This window comes from Sclerotinia sclerotiorum, genomic scaffold (assembly GCF_000146945.2).
Source record: "Sclerotinia sclerotiorum 1980 UF-70 scaffold_21 genomic scaffold, whole genome shotgun sequence".
Taxonomy (NCBI): Eukaryota; Fungi; Ascomycota; class Leotiomycetes; order Helotiales; family Sclerotiniaceae; genus Sclerotinia; species Sclerotinia sclerotiorum.
The window spans coordinates 569,478-582,254 of record NW_001820815.1 but is presented as its reverse complement, the minus strand read 5'-3'; the positions used below and the strand labels follow the sequence as shown (position 1 = coordinate 582,254).

The 12,777-nt window shown below is 37.9% G+C and overlaps 2 protein-coding genes across 2 annotated transcripts; both read left to right on the top strand.

The window, feature by feature from the left end:
* Window positions 1-2,621: 2,621 nt before the first annotated feature.
* Window positions 2,622-3,040, top strand: SS1G_12569 (predicted protein; the record flags this gene model as incomplete). Its single annotated transcript, XM_001586532.1, has 2 exons — window positions 2,622-2,679; window positions 2,916-3,040. 2 exons carry the CDS (start codon window positions 2,622-2,624, stop codon window positions 3,038-3,040), a joined length of 183 nt encoding a protein of 60 aa, XP_001586582.1.
* A 1,821-nt stretch (window positions 3,041-4,861) lies between these two features.
* Window positions 4,862-8,022, top strand: SS1G_12568 (hypothetical protein; the record flags this gene model as incomplete). The annotated part of the gene is made up of 2 exons (XM_001586531.1): window positions 4,862-5,128; window positions 5,182-8,022. 2 exons carry the CDS (start codon window positions 4,862-4,864, stop codon window positions 8,020-8,022), a joined length of 3,108 nt encoding a protein of 1,035 aa, XP_001586581.1.
* Window positions 8,023-12,777: the final 4,755 nt, after the last annotated feature.

Genomic DNA, 12,777 nt, shown 5'->3' with positions numbered 1-12,777 from the left:
TCTATAAAGTTATATATTTAAGACTTGTATTTGTAGGGTTTGGGGTTTGGGGTTTAGAGTAGTTTGATTAGGTGGTGAGTATATATGTGATTTAGCTCTCGATGTTTGATTTCAGGGCTAAGGTTTTTGAGCATATATATAGTTTAGGGTTTGGTTTGTGGTGATTTGTGTAGATGGTGATTGTAAATGTATATGTGATTTAGCTTTGGGGGGTTGGCTTGGCTTGCTTTGAGGGGGACGGGTTTTGATGGGGATTTCTGGGGGGTTTTTTGATAATGTGGGTTTGAAGGGAAGAGAAGGGGAGAGAGTTTATATATATTTGTTTATGTGACCAAAAGGGTGTTTATAGACCAGCAATTGTATTTAACTTAGAATCTACAGGTGAAGAGCACCTGTAGATAGGGATAGCTACTTTTATATATACACAAATGAATAGCCTAGCCGCAATGGCTAGGCAAAAAGAAGTCATATTTATCCCTCCAATGATCTTACTTTACCGATAACCATTGATACCTAGTACTTGTCCAGATCTGATCCTCAGGTCACCTAAATCGTATACTAATCCCGAGTAATCGTATCATGTGTGGACATGGTTAATGTACCTGAGGTTTCTTATATAATAAGGGTGGGAGGAAAGCAGGGGTTTCCGTCACAGTTTAAATGTTTATATATGAGTCTAGTATTTTATAATTAAATAAAATGATGATTTTTATCATTATTTATTATAGATTTGATATTTATGAATGTAATTCTATAAAATTTGATTATATGTTTATTTATATAATATTAAATTTTTAAATCTTTTATAGATTTATTAATTAGATATTAAAATTTTAGAATCATCTTATAATAAAAATAATCAAAAATAAACTAATAATTTTTTTAAAAAAATCTTAAAATTACAATTAATCGAATAAATTCATTTGTTTTAGAAATAATATAGAAATTATAATCACATATTCAAGACAAAAACAAAAGTTTATTAATAATAATCCTTCAACCCGATGAGATCATATCAAAGAAGCTAATGGGAAAAGCACTTTCCTTGATTGAGATAATAAGTGGGCGGTAGATTCCTAGAGTACTGATTATTAGTATCTTATGTGCTGTATGAGATGTAATAAGTGTTACGTCCAAAACGATTAGTATGTCACATGACCATAAAACATGTGATGGAACGGTGAGGAACGAACGTTCCTAGGAACAACCAGGAACGCTCGTTCCCAGGAACGACGATTCCTAGTTAACCATAGGCACGAAGGACTATATAATCAAGATGGATTTCTTTTGTATAGAGCTTCGTGCTCAAGATCAATCATTTAGTATACTCTACTATTAGTTACGAATTGCATATCATTATTGTCATTACTTCAAGTCCCTGCTTGACGCCTAGTTATAAACCTACTTCGAGAGCCTAGAGCACTTCCACGTGATCTAGACGGCAAACCTCGTAACAATAAGATATCGAGACTTTAATAGAAATAATTTTATTTGATTATATAAAGTGTATTAATATGACAGCTTGAAATCAAATTGATATTCCCTTGGATATTGAGTTTAATAAGAGGATATTTGGGAGACATTCTAAATAAATTATAATTATCTGAGAATATAAATAGAGCTATATACGTTACATTTTATATTAGATGATATACTGGAAATTTTATAAGGCGAGTATTTAGACGAAGTATAACAAATTATTAGACATATAGAATGCTATAACTCTTTCCTTAATTTGATCAAGGCTTTATGTGTTTGTTGAAATCTATTCCTATTTACGTCCCCAGATAGATTCTCCTGTGTAGTTGTATGCAAGGTCCAGATGAATAATCGTCACCATTATGTTTATAGCAAATAAGACGTGCTGAAAGGCTAATCATGATTGTGATATCTTGTACTTTGGCCAGATGCATGAAAAGCGGGAATTGGAAATTAAAATCTTGAGTGTGCTAAGGGTGTCTCTCCGTATGTTAATATTTTGGACTGCAGGATGTAAATCTTTCTGGGGTTTTTGTATAATTATAGTTTGAAAGTTTATAATCTAAGAATAAATATATTGACTAGTTCATTTATATAAAAGTTAGACTAGGTAGATTGCAGTCTAACTTGTTTGAATTAGAAAATGATATATTTTCCTTAAAATATAATGTCAAACTGTAAAGTCTATCAACTTATAAATGTCATAATGTTGATCGAGGATTTCATAAATAAAAATTACAAACCTTTCAAATATTATATAAATATTATATAAAGCTTAGATAATAATCTACAAAAACCAGATATCAATCTAAACTTTCAAATTCTGAATTAGTTAATCCGAAAAGATTTAATGAAATTCGCCCAAATAATTTATTTAGTTCAACGAAATCATAAACTAGCCGTCTAACTCGTGATTCATATGCAATATTACAAGTCTATTGGACACACTGGGATCTCTTCGAGCTCGGCGTGGATGAGGTGGCAGGTCACAAAAATGGAGTTCATGTTTTTGGTGCTGTAGAAGGATAGGATATGCTCGTTAAGGGGATTATAGATACTTCAAAGTCATTGATGGTGCAGTGCCTGGCCACAGAAAGGGAGTTTGGAACCAGGGCTTTGCGATTGCGGATGTAGGTGACATGATGGAGGATCTTGTGGCGATATTTGAGGGAGGGGAGATAGTAATGTTGATGGTTGAGAGTGTGTAGATTTCATATTGCTGTCAATATTCCTGCCTGGGGTATCTATCTATTAGTACCGCCTGGAGAATATTGAATATGTTTAAAGTGTTGAATTTGTTTTAACATTGAAAGCTTGTGTCTGGTATACTAGTCCGGACAGTTGATATCATATCTCAACCTGTGGGTTCTGGGTCGTCCTATCCTAAATACAGTGCTATAATGGAGACTATTACCTCTAATAACAAGCTTATACAGTTGAAAAGAGTGTGCCAGAATGCGAACAGAGAAAAGTAGGCTGTAGTGGTAAACGATTGGAAAGGGTTATTTTAAGGGCCAACAAGTTGGTAGCCCTTATTGCTCTGTTAAACAAGATTACATGACTAGCGTGACATTTCGTGACACTCTTATGACTTCAAAATCCCAAGATTGTGATGGTTCTGAGGAACTATGCTATCCTTCATAAATTTCCCACTTGATTGAAAAACTTCATTTGATTATTGTTGACCTCCTGGGATCTTGGCAGCATATGCATATATAGTACATATGCATATAAGGAGCAAACAAAACTCAACTTTTAATTCATTCTTTCCTTTTTGGTATACTGTTTGTTTGCTTTCAATATTTTGATTTCAAAGCACTTTAATTCCGAAGGCTGAATACCTAACCTTATTCCTTCATTTTTTTTTGGAATATATACTCGTAGCTTAACTGCTTAGCTAGAGAATAAATCAATTCAATCTGATGCTCTTTCTAGTCTCAATAAACCCAATAATTATGATTGCCAGAGTCCGTGTAGTTTTTAAACCTAGATTTCTCAAGTCTAGGTCTCTTCATCTCGATTTCTCCTCTTCCTCATCCGGAAGTTTTGCTAACGAAAGCTAGACGGACTAAGCTACAAATCCGAAAGATTCTTGTTGATATCGCGCGCTCGTGCGACAGTCGTTCGTGTGAACGAGATGCATCTGCGCTGACAAGTGATACAATTAATGGTTCTCGGCGCATTGCAACGTGAAACATGGAAGCCTCATCGCCATGGTAACCTAGGAAAAACAGAATAAAAGGCGTAAAGATCGTAAGGGTACTTGAACGGTTGTTGGGATTCATGCAATGCTCGGGTATAGCTCTCTTGATCTAAGCCTTTCCCTTTGCTTACTCTTTTCTTATCCAGAATCTATTCACAGGAACAACAAGTTATCTAGACTTGGACAATTGCTGGATTCCAGATGTTCCTCAGGTCTAGGTCTCTCCCCATTCGTTATTTCTCTTTCCTTTCGAAGAAGTCTTATTACTACCGGTGCTGGATTATTTAGACTATCATAATCACTGGTATCAGTACATTGTTAGGGCTATGTCTTTTCCCTTCATCCGTATTTCTATCCTGTGGAAGACTAATCAACAGTGATCACTGCACCAGGTAGCTAAACAGTTAGTGCTTCAGTACAGATAGATGGGAAGGTTTTTCTTTCTCCACAAGACACTTGTCTGTAGATTTCTATCGGATGACAAATTGGAATATTGTAGCATCAGAACACTCAGGACTAATGAACATTCAGTTGTTAGATTCAAATGGGAACATTGAGAGGTGCTGTAGAGTACTAGAATGCAAGTTCATTCCAATAAGATTGATGTACAATTCATTTTATATAATAATTCATAGAAGGAAAGAAATAAACAGCACACACCTTTCAACAACTAGGTATTCGATGACGGATCAACAGATTAGTATTTCGAGTTGAAATATAAGTAAAAGTATTTTAGAAGGTTCAAACTTACTATTAATATAAATATCCTACTATGGTTAAAACATCATTAATTTTGTCATGTGATATTGAATGCTTCACCGACGTTGTTCGTCCTCATTCATTTCACCCCTCGCGAAATTTGTCCATTCTGCCACCTTTTCCTTTCACCGCCTTGCTTTCAGATCCGTTGTGGCCTTAGGGGAAAAAGAGCTCTAACCCTTTCCAGTTTATTTTCCCACACGAACTTGTATGAAATTATCGCTATCGTAATTTTGTTAAGGAAACCTACAACCCACTTCGATTATCCATCAAAGTCGGAGTACCTACCCAGCCCTGGACAATTTTAGTTGGCAGGAAACAACTTTGTTTGGTTTATCGCAAAGATAAAAATTTTGTCTTTGAAGATATTGATACAGGTTATCCCATCGCATCAACACAAACACAAGAGCGCTGCCCAGCATGCCGCCGCCTCCACATCAAAAACCTGAGAATGTCCTCAAGCGCGCCCATGAATTAATGGGCGTTGGACAATCTCAGGCAGCTTTGGTCTTACTTCACGAACATGTTACTTCTAAAAGATCAAGAAATGCTCCCATTACTTCATTAGAGCCTGTTATGCTCTTATTGGTGGAACAGTCCGTCGAACAAAAGAAAGGAAAACTCGCAAAGGACGCTTTATACCAATACAAGAATATTAGTCAAAACACCAACGTTGGAACAATCGAGGTAAGCAGAGGTGGCACTTTCGCATGTGTGCGAAGCTGATAAATTCCATTTAGCTCGTTCTTAAGAAGTTCATCGAGTTGGCCGAAGAAAAAGTAAAGACTGCACAAGCAAAGGCCGATGAGGTTCAATCATCATTAGATACAACAGCAGCAACCGCAAGTGTCGATGATTTGGAAGCTACAGAAACCCCAGAGTCTATCCTTTTGTCAACAGTATCGGGCGAACAATCCAGAGATCGTACCGACCGTGCAATCGTTACACCATGGTTGAAGTTTTTGTGGGAGACATACAGAACCGTCCTCGATATTCTCCGAAACAATGCCAGATTGGAGATTATGTACCAGAGCACGGCTATGCAAGCATTCGAGTTCTGCCAAAAATACACCAGAAAGACCGAGTTCCGTCGATTGTGCGAACTGCTCAGAAACCATGTTCAAACTGCTGCAAAGTACTCCGCACAAATGCATGCCATCAATCTCAACGATCCAGATACCCTTCAACGCCATCTCGAAACCCGTTTTCAACAATTGAATGTAGCAGTCGAGCTTGAGTTATGGCAAGAGGCTTTCAGAAGTGTTGAGGACATTCACACCTTGCTCAGCCTCAGCAAGCGACCCCCCAAGAATGTGATGATGGCCAACTATTATGAGAAGTTAACCAGAATCTTTTTGGTTGGTGAGAACTATCTCTTCCATGCTGCTGCATGGTCGAGATACTATAACCTTCTCCGTCAGTCCGCTCAAATGGTTGCAGCCGGTCAAAGCAAGAAATCAGACAATCCAGCAACCTCTGAGGCCGACCTCTCCAAGGCTGCTTCATTTGTTCTCTTGTCCGCCCTCGCCATCCCTGTGATTAGTACATCTAGATCCCGCGGTGCTTTGATCGATGTTGATGAGCAAAAGAAGAACAAGAACTCCCGTCTTACTCACCTTCTCGGTATGGGTCAAGCTCCTACTCGTGCTGTTCTTTTCAAGGATGCCATGAGCAAGGGCCTTCTCAAGCGTGCCCGCCCTGAGATCCGTGAGCTTTACAACATTCTCGAAGTTGATTTCCATCCTCTTTCAATTTGCCAGAAGATCTCCCCAATTTTGTCTCAAATTGGTGCTGATGCTGAGATGGAGAAATATGTCCTTCCTCTTCAACAAGTCATCTTGACCAGACTTTTCCAACAACTTTCTCAAGTTTACGAAACCGTTGATCTCAACTTTGTCGAGAACCTCGCCAAATTCCCAGAGCCATTCCAAGTAACCAGGGAAACAATCGAGAAGTTCATCATGAACGGTAACAAGAAGGGTGATCTTGCCATCAGAATGGATCACGCTACTGGTGTTCTAAGCTTCGATACAGATGTCTTCTCTTCTACTAAGGCAATTCATGCTGGATCTGCTGCAGGATCTGCTGAGGCTGAAACTGCCTCTGTTCAAAGACTCCAAAACACTCCTTCCGAAATTGTACGAACTCAACTTACACGTCTTGCCAAGGCTTTGTTCATCACTTGCCAATATGTTGATCCTTCTCTCAACGAAGCAAGAATCAAATCTCGTGATGAAGCATACGCAAGAGCTAAAGCTGGTGCCGATGAAGAACACAAGGAGACGTTGAAACGAAAGGAGACCATCCAGAAGCGGAAGGAGGAAGCATCCGAGATTCAATCTCGCAAAGAGAAGGAAGAAGCTACCCGAAAGCGCATCAAGGCTGCACAACTCCAAGAGGCCGAGGACAAGCGACTTGAAGCTGAACAAAAGAAGCGGGAGGAGGACCGTCTCAAGGCCGAATTGGAACGTGTTCGAAAAGCGGAGCTTCAAAAGCAAATTGATGATCTCAAGATTGGCAACAAGGCTCTTGACATCGATCTTGACGATTTAGACAATCTTGATGGCAACAAACTTCGTGCCATGAAATTGGCCCAACTCGAGCGCGAGAAGAATGATACCAACGAAAAGTTGAGAATTACCGGTAAACGTATCGATCATCTCGAGAGAGCTTTCAGAAAGGAGGAAGCCAAGAAGCTACCTGCTGATTATGAAGCACAAAGGCAACGTGATTTGGCCGCTTATGAAAAGACCAAGGCTCAGACCTTGAAGGATGCTGAAGCTAAACACGCTGAAAATGTTGCCCTGAAACACAGATTGGCCAGATTAGTCTCTCATTATGAATCTTTCCGTGATGATATTGCCGAGCGCAGACACGAAGAATTCGACAAGCGTCGTCGCGATGCTGAGAAGGAACTTGAGAAGCAAGTCGCACAACGTAGAAAGGAGTTCAAGGAACGAAAGATTCGCGAGAAGAGAGAACGTGAAGAGCAAGAGAGAAAACTTCGGGAGGAAGAAGAACGTGCTCAAAAGGAGAAAGCTGAGAAGGATGAAAGAGAGGAGAAGAGAAAGGCCGAGTTCGCGCAGCTTAAGGCCATTCGTGAGAAGGAGAGGCAGGAGGCATTGGAGATAGCTGCTCTACAAGAGCGTAGAGCTGAGGAGGCATCAAAGAGAAGAGCTGAGGAGAAGGCAAGAGGCCCTGTTCGTGGTGCTCCTATCGAAAGATCGGACTCTACTGGAGAAAGGCGAGCCCCTCTTGCCCTTGCTGGTGCTAGTGGAAAGATCAACTGGAGAGAAAAGGAGAGACTCCGTGCCGAGGGCAAGGAAGTTCCATCTGACGCTCCACCTGCGCCTCGCCCAGCACCAAGTGTGGAACGTACTAGTTCCACTGGGGAAAGACGGGCACCTCTTGCTCTTGCTGGCTCTGGTGCTAAGGTAGGCTGGAGAGAAAGAGAAGCAGCAAAGGGTGCAGCTGGTGGCCCAAGTCCATCGAGCAGAAGCGAGGAAAAGACTAGTGATGCTCCCCCGGCTAAACCTGCTGCAGGTGGCAAATGGGTTCCTCCACATCTCCGTAAAGCTTGAGTCATTGATTTCGTTTCATGTAATTAGTTCAGCCAAAATGAGAAATGAACAATTGTTATATCTTGGTGCTTTTATGACTTTTTATATACTCTTTATTGTTCACTGTTTATGATTTATAATATAAGATTCTTTGATTTTTTTAATATATTCCTTTATATCTTTTAAAGACTGGATTTGGTTGTTTTTGTGACGGAAATCCCTGCTTTCCTCCCACCTTTATTATATAAGAAACCTCAGGTACATTAACCATGTCCACACATGATACGATTACTCGAGATTAGTATGCGATTTAGGTGACCTGAGGATCAGATCCGGACAAGTACTAGGTATCAATGGTTATCGGTAAAGTAAGATCATTGGAGGAATAAATACGACTTCTTTTTGCCTAGCCATTGCGGCTAGGCCATTCATTTGTGTATATATAGAGTAGCTATCCCCATCTACAGGTGCTCTTCACCTGTAGATTCTAAGTTAAATACAATTGCTGGTCTATAAACACCCTTTTGGTCACAGTTTTATTTTATTTAATTATCTTAAATGATTGAATAAAATAATATTATATATGAATTATTAAATCTTATTATGATATTTAAATGTTTCAAGTAATAAATTATACTAAAATATTTTATATCTTGGATACTGAACAAGGGGTTTGATGAGTGTCGGAACACGCTTGCCTTTGATAAAAGATCCTTTCATTTCTCTTGTATGATATCCAGTAGTCTCGCAGTCCTTCGTCCGGATAGTGAGCCGAACGGCTAGTCTGTAATTTGATTAGATTAATCAGATAATTAAAACACATTTTATATAAAAAAAAATTAATTTGATTAATCTAAATTCCGAAAGTCAAGATTAGTATCTGGACATTTATATTGGACAGGATATATTATATAATATTATGTTAAAGTGAATGGTTCCTGCGTAGCACGTGCACAGGGCACTAGTCCTATTAGGACTAGATTGAGAAGCTCTCTGTAAGAGAGCTTCGCACTTCCGTAGAACTTAGAAGAGAGATTAACCTACTAGACCAATATTACCTCAGTTCTGCCCTATCAGCTTCCCACTATTCCCTGTGTGAGGTCATTCCTTTTAACATATTAAAACATTTAATTGTTAAGCCAAATTGAAAAATTAATAATAAAACATAATCTAGTTTATTATTAATCTAGACGAGCTAGAACACAAAATGATTAATTTAACTTTTGAATATCATTGAATAATTAGTTTATATGTTTTAAAAGTTAAAAACTTTATCAAATATAATAAAAACCTAATATATCCAACCGTCCGGACTACTGGACATCTTGTTCTCCCGGTTCGTTTTAGCACCAGCGACAGCACCAATAATAGGTAAATATCTTTTTCAGTAAAATCGATACATTTCATAGTTGACACTGAATGATATATTTTATTGTTGGTATTAGACGAGGAGTGCAGAAGATTTACTTAGGGATTTTCTTGTTTCATAGAGACCAGATTCATTCAATGGTTTTTATTATGCGTGTAGAGAGTGTTGATTATTTTGTATACATCATATTATTTCTATGGGATTCGAAATCAGTCATTTTATAGCTGTAGCATATTCAGATCAGCGAGCCCTGAAATGCTGTTCCTTTGGAGGTTGAGTATGCGATCTAAAGGGTAAAGATTTGTTCCTGGTATAGTTTCAGTGGTTTAGTTGAATGACTCTGATGCTGCATTGGAGTCAAGTAAAGATTTGAAAGGTTTTCGGTTCTTTAGACCTTAATGCTAAAGTTTTATTTTTTCATCGTTTTGTATACGGTTTGTTACTGTAGGTTGCTATTAGAGTGTCCTGCACTTTGTGTGTTTTTGAGGATGATTAGAATAAGAATGAGAAAGATCGCTAACGATATACTATGTCTGCGGAAATGTGTTCTAGTATTGAATTTCATGTCCGCGAAGCAGTATATCGAGTGTTATGGGCCGAGATCGTTGTCCTATATCATATAAGTGTTTGATAGAGACCTATTTCATGAACAATACTCTGTGTACTCTATGTACTTTCAATCTAGATTATTTAGATATCTATCATATATACATTGGTACTCGAGTACATTTTCCTATCAACCACAGAATGGAATTGTCCATGCTTGTACAAGAATCGTCTACGAAATATATAGTTTATCATTTATACTCATACGAGCTTTGACTCCGGCCCTTTCGGGTCTAAAAATAACAATGGATTCGCTAAAAACTCACCGTAGTTATTTTTCACACCTCTTAGGATCTACGACCAATTTGTATTGTACAGCCTATCAAATACTTATAATTTAAAATCTTTTCAATTCAATAATTATAAATTTTGAAGCTATTCAGAGTTTCTTTTTTTTTGAAAGAATAATTTATACACTACATTCTATATTAAAATGTAGAGTATATTTTATATAGTTTCTATAATCTCTGAATATAGATTTAAATATAATTTTTAAATATAAATTGTGACCAAAAGGGTGCTTATAGACCAGCAATTGTATTTAACTTAGAATCTACAGGTGAAGTGTGACGCCTCACACCTCCGGGTCACGTGGCATGCCCCGTTTGTATTTAATCACAGGAAAACTCTCTACTCTTGTTTTCCTTCTTCTTTTCTCCTTAGCTTAGTATTGTTACGAGGTTTGCCGTCTAGATCACGTGGAAGTGCTCTAGGCTCTCGAGGTGGTTTATAACTAGGCGTCAAGCAGGGACTTAAAGTAATGACAATAATGCAATTCGTAACTAATAGTAGAGTATACTAAATGATTGATCTTGAGCACGAAGCTCTATACAAAGGAAATCCATCTTGATTATATAGACCATCGTGGCATGCGTCCCAGTGCTCCCAGTTGTCCCAGTTGTACTGGGACAGCTGAGCCTACTGGGATCCTCATATCACATGATGCTAATCACGTGATGTTAGGTATGTGAGATCCGTCGTAACAAGTATTTTCTAATACAAGATACTTTACCCAGTATTCTTGAGTGTGACATGAAGAGCACCTGTAGATGAGGATAGCTACTCTATATACACACAAATGAATGGCCTAGCCGCAATGGCTAGGCAAAAAGAAGTCATATTTATCCCTCCAATGATCTCACTTTACCGATAACCATTGATACCTAGTACTTGTCCGGATCTGATCCTCAGGTCACCTAAATCGTATACTAATCCCGAGTAATCGTATCATGTGTGGACATGGTTAATGTACCTGAGGTTTCTTATATAATAAGGGTGGGAGGAAAGCAGGGGTTTCCGTCACATAAATCTAAATATAAATATAAATATAAATATAAATATAAATCTGAATATAAATTTGAATATAAATTTGAATATAAATTTGAATATAAATTTGAATATAAATTTGAATATAAATTTGAATATAAATGTTACGACCAATCCTAACAGCTACTCAGGTGACTAAGCTTATGGTCACATGACCCAATATTGTCCCACCTAGAATCACTCAACTACAGGCAGTAGGTGTCACGATTCACCATTAGGATTAGTGTCTTGGGATGAAAAGTAATCACGTGATAAGGAGCCTTAGGAGCCCTGAGGAGCCAGAAAGCTCCTAGGGGCTCCCTTTATCGTTCATTATATAGTCAGAGTAGTTTCATAGTTTAGGAGCTTCGTGCTCAACTTAGTTATCAATTAGTTTATCTACATTCTACTTGATCTAGTAACGAATTCACTTCCAAGTGAATACCAGTGATAAAGCCTTAACCCACAACTACCAACCAGACGAAACCTTAGGCAGCCGCTGCCTCCAGTACAGTATCGTTACAGTGGGACATAATGGGAGGCGATGGGATGTATAGTACGAAGGTCTATATAATCATGATGAATTTCCTTTGTATAGAGCTTCGTGCTCAAGATCAATCATTTAGTATACTCTACTATTAGTTACGAATTGCATCATTGTCATTACTTAAGTCCCTGCTTGACGCCTAGTTATAAACCACCTCGAGAGCCTAGAGCACTTCCACGTGATCTAGACGGCAAACCTCGTAACAATAAATATATTTGAAAAAAATAATTTACAGTTTTTATTTTATTAATCTTTATAATTTATTTTACATAAAATTCTATATAAATAAATTTTCAATTGGTAATAAACTGATAATTTCAAATTATTTTTCAAATAAATTTAAACACATCTTAAATAACCCAAAGCTCCTTAATTAGATACACAATTGCCCAACCAACGACGATGATATCCTCCCGAACAATCCAATATCCAAAGCCCTTTCCTATAATTGAAAACCCCCCTCCAACTTATATAAACATTCTCGAGTACGGAATTATCCTCCCTACAACTCCACTCAATGCCTTTTCAATCCTCTCCGCCCCTTATAATTGTAGATCGGAAAACTACGATAAGAGAATCGGTATGATTTCTTCATAATAATCAAATCATCATTGTAAAAACTCCCATTAACTTTACAGACTTTATATACTATAGATTCGTAGCCGGCACCACATACAGGTGGAAGTTCGACTTTTTGCTGGCCCCATCCTAGAGTGTATAAATAGTGAGGTATATAGAGACTAGTGGCGGAAAAGAGCGGACTTTTCCACGGATTTTAACCACGTGATAGAGTAAAGTAGATTGTTCTCGTCCCTGCTTTTTTTCTACTCAGGACTTACTAAGAGAGGAGTACCGTAATTGTAATTGACCGTAGGAAGGTAAAATTCTCTGAAGAATACAAGACAATAATAAACAAACCTTCCTGTCGATACCTACCTACCACATCAAT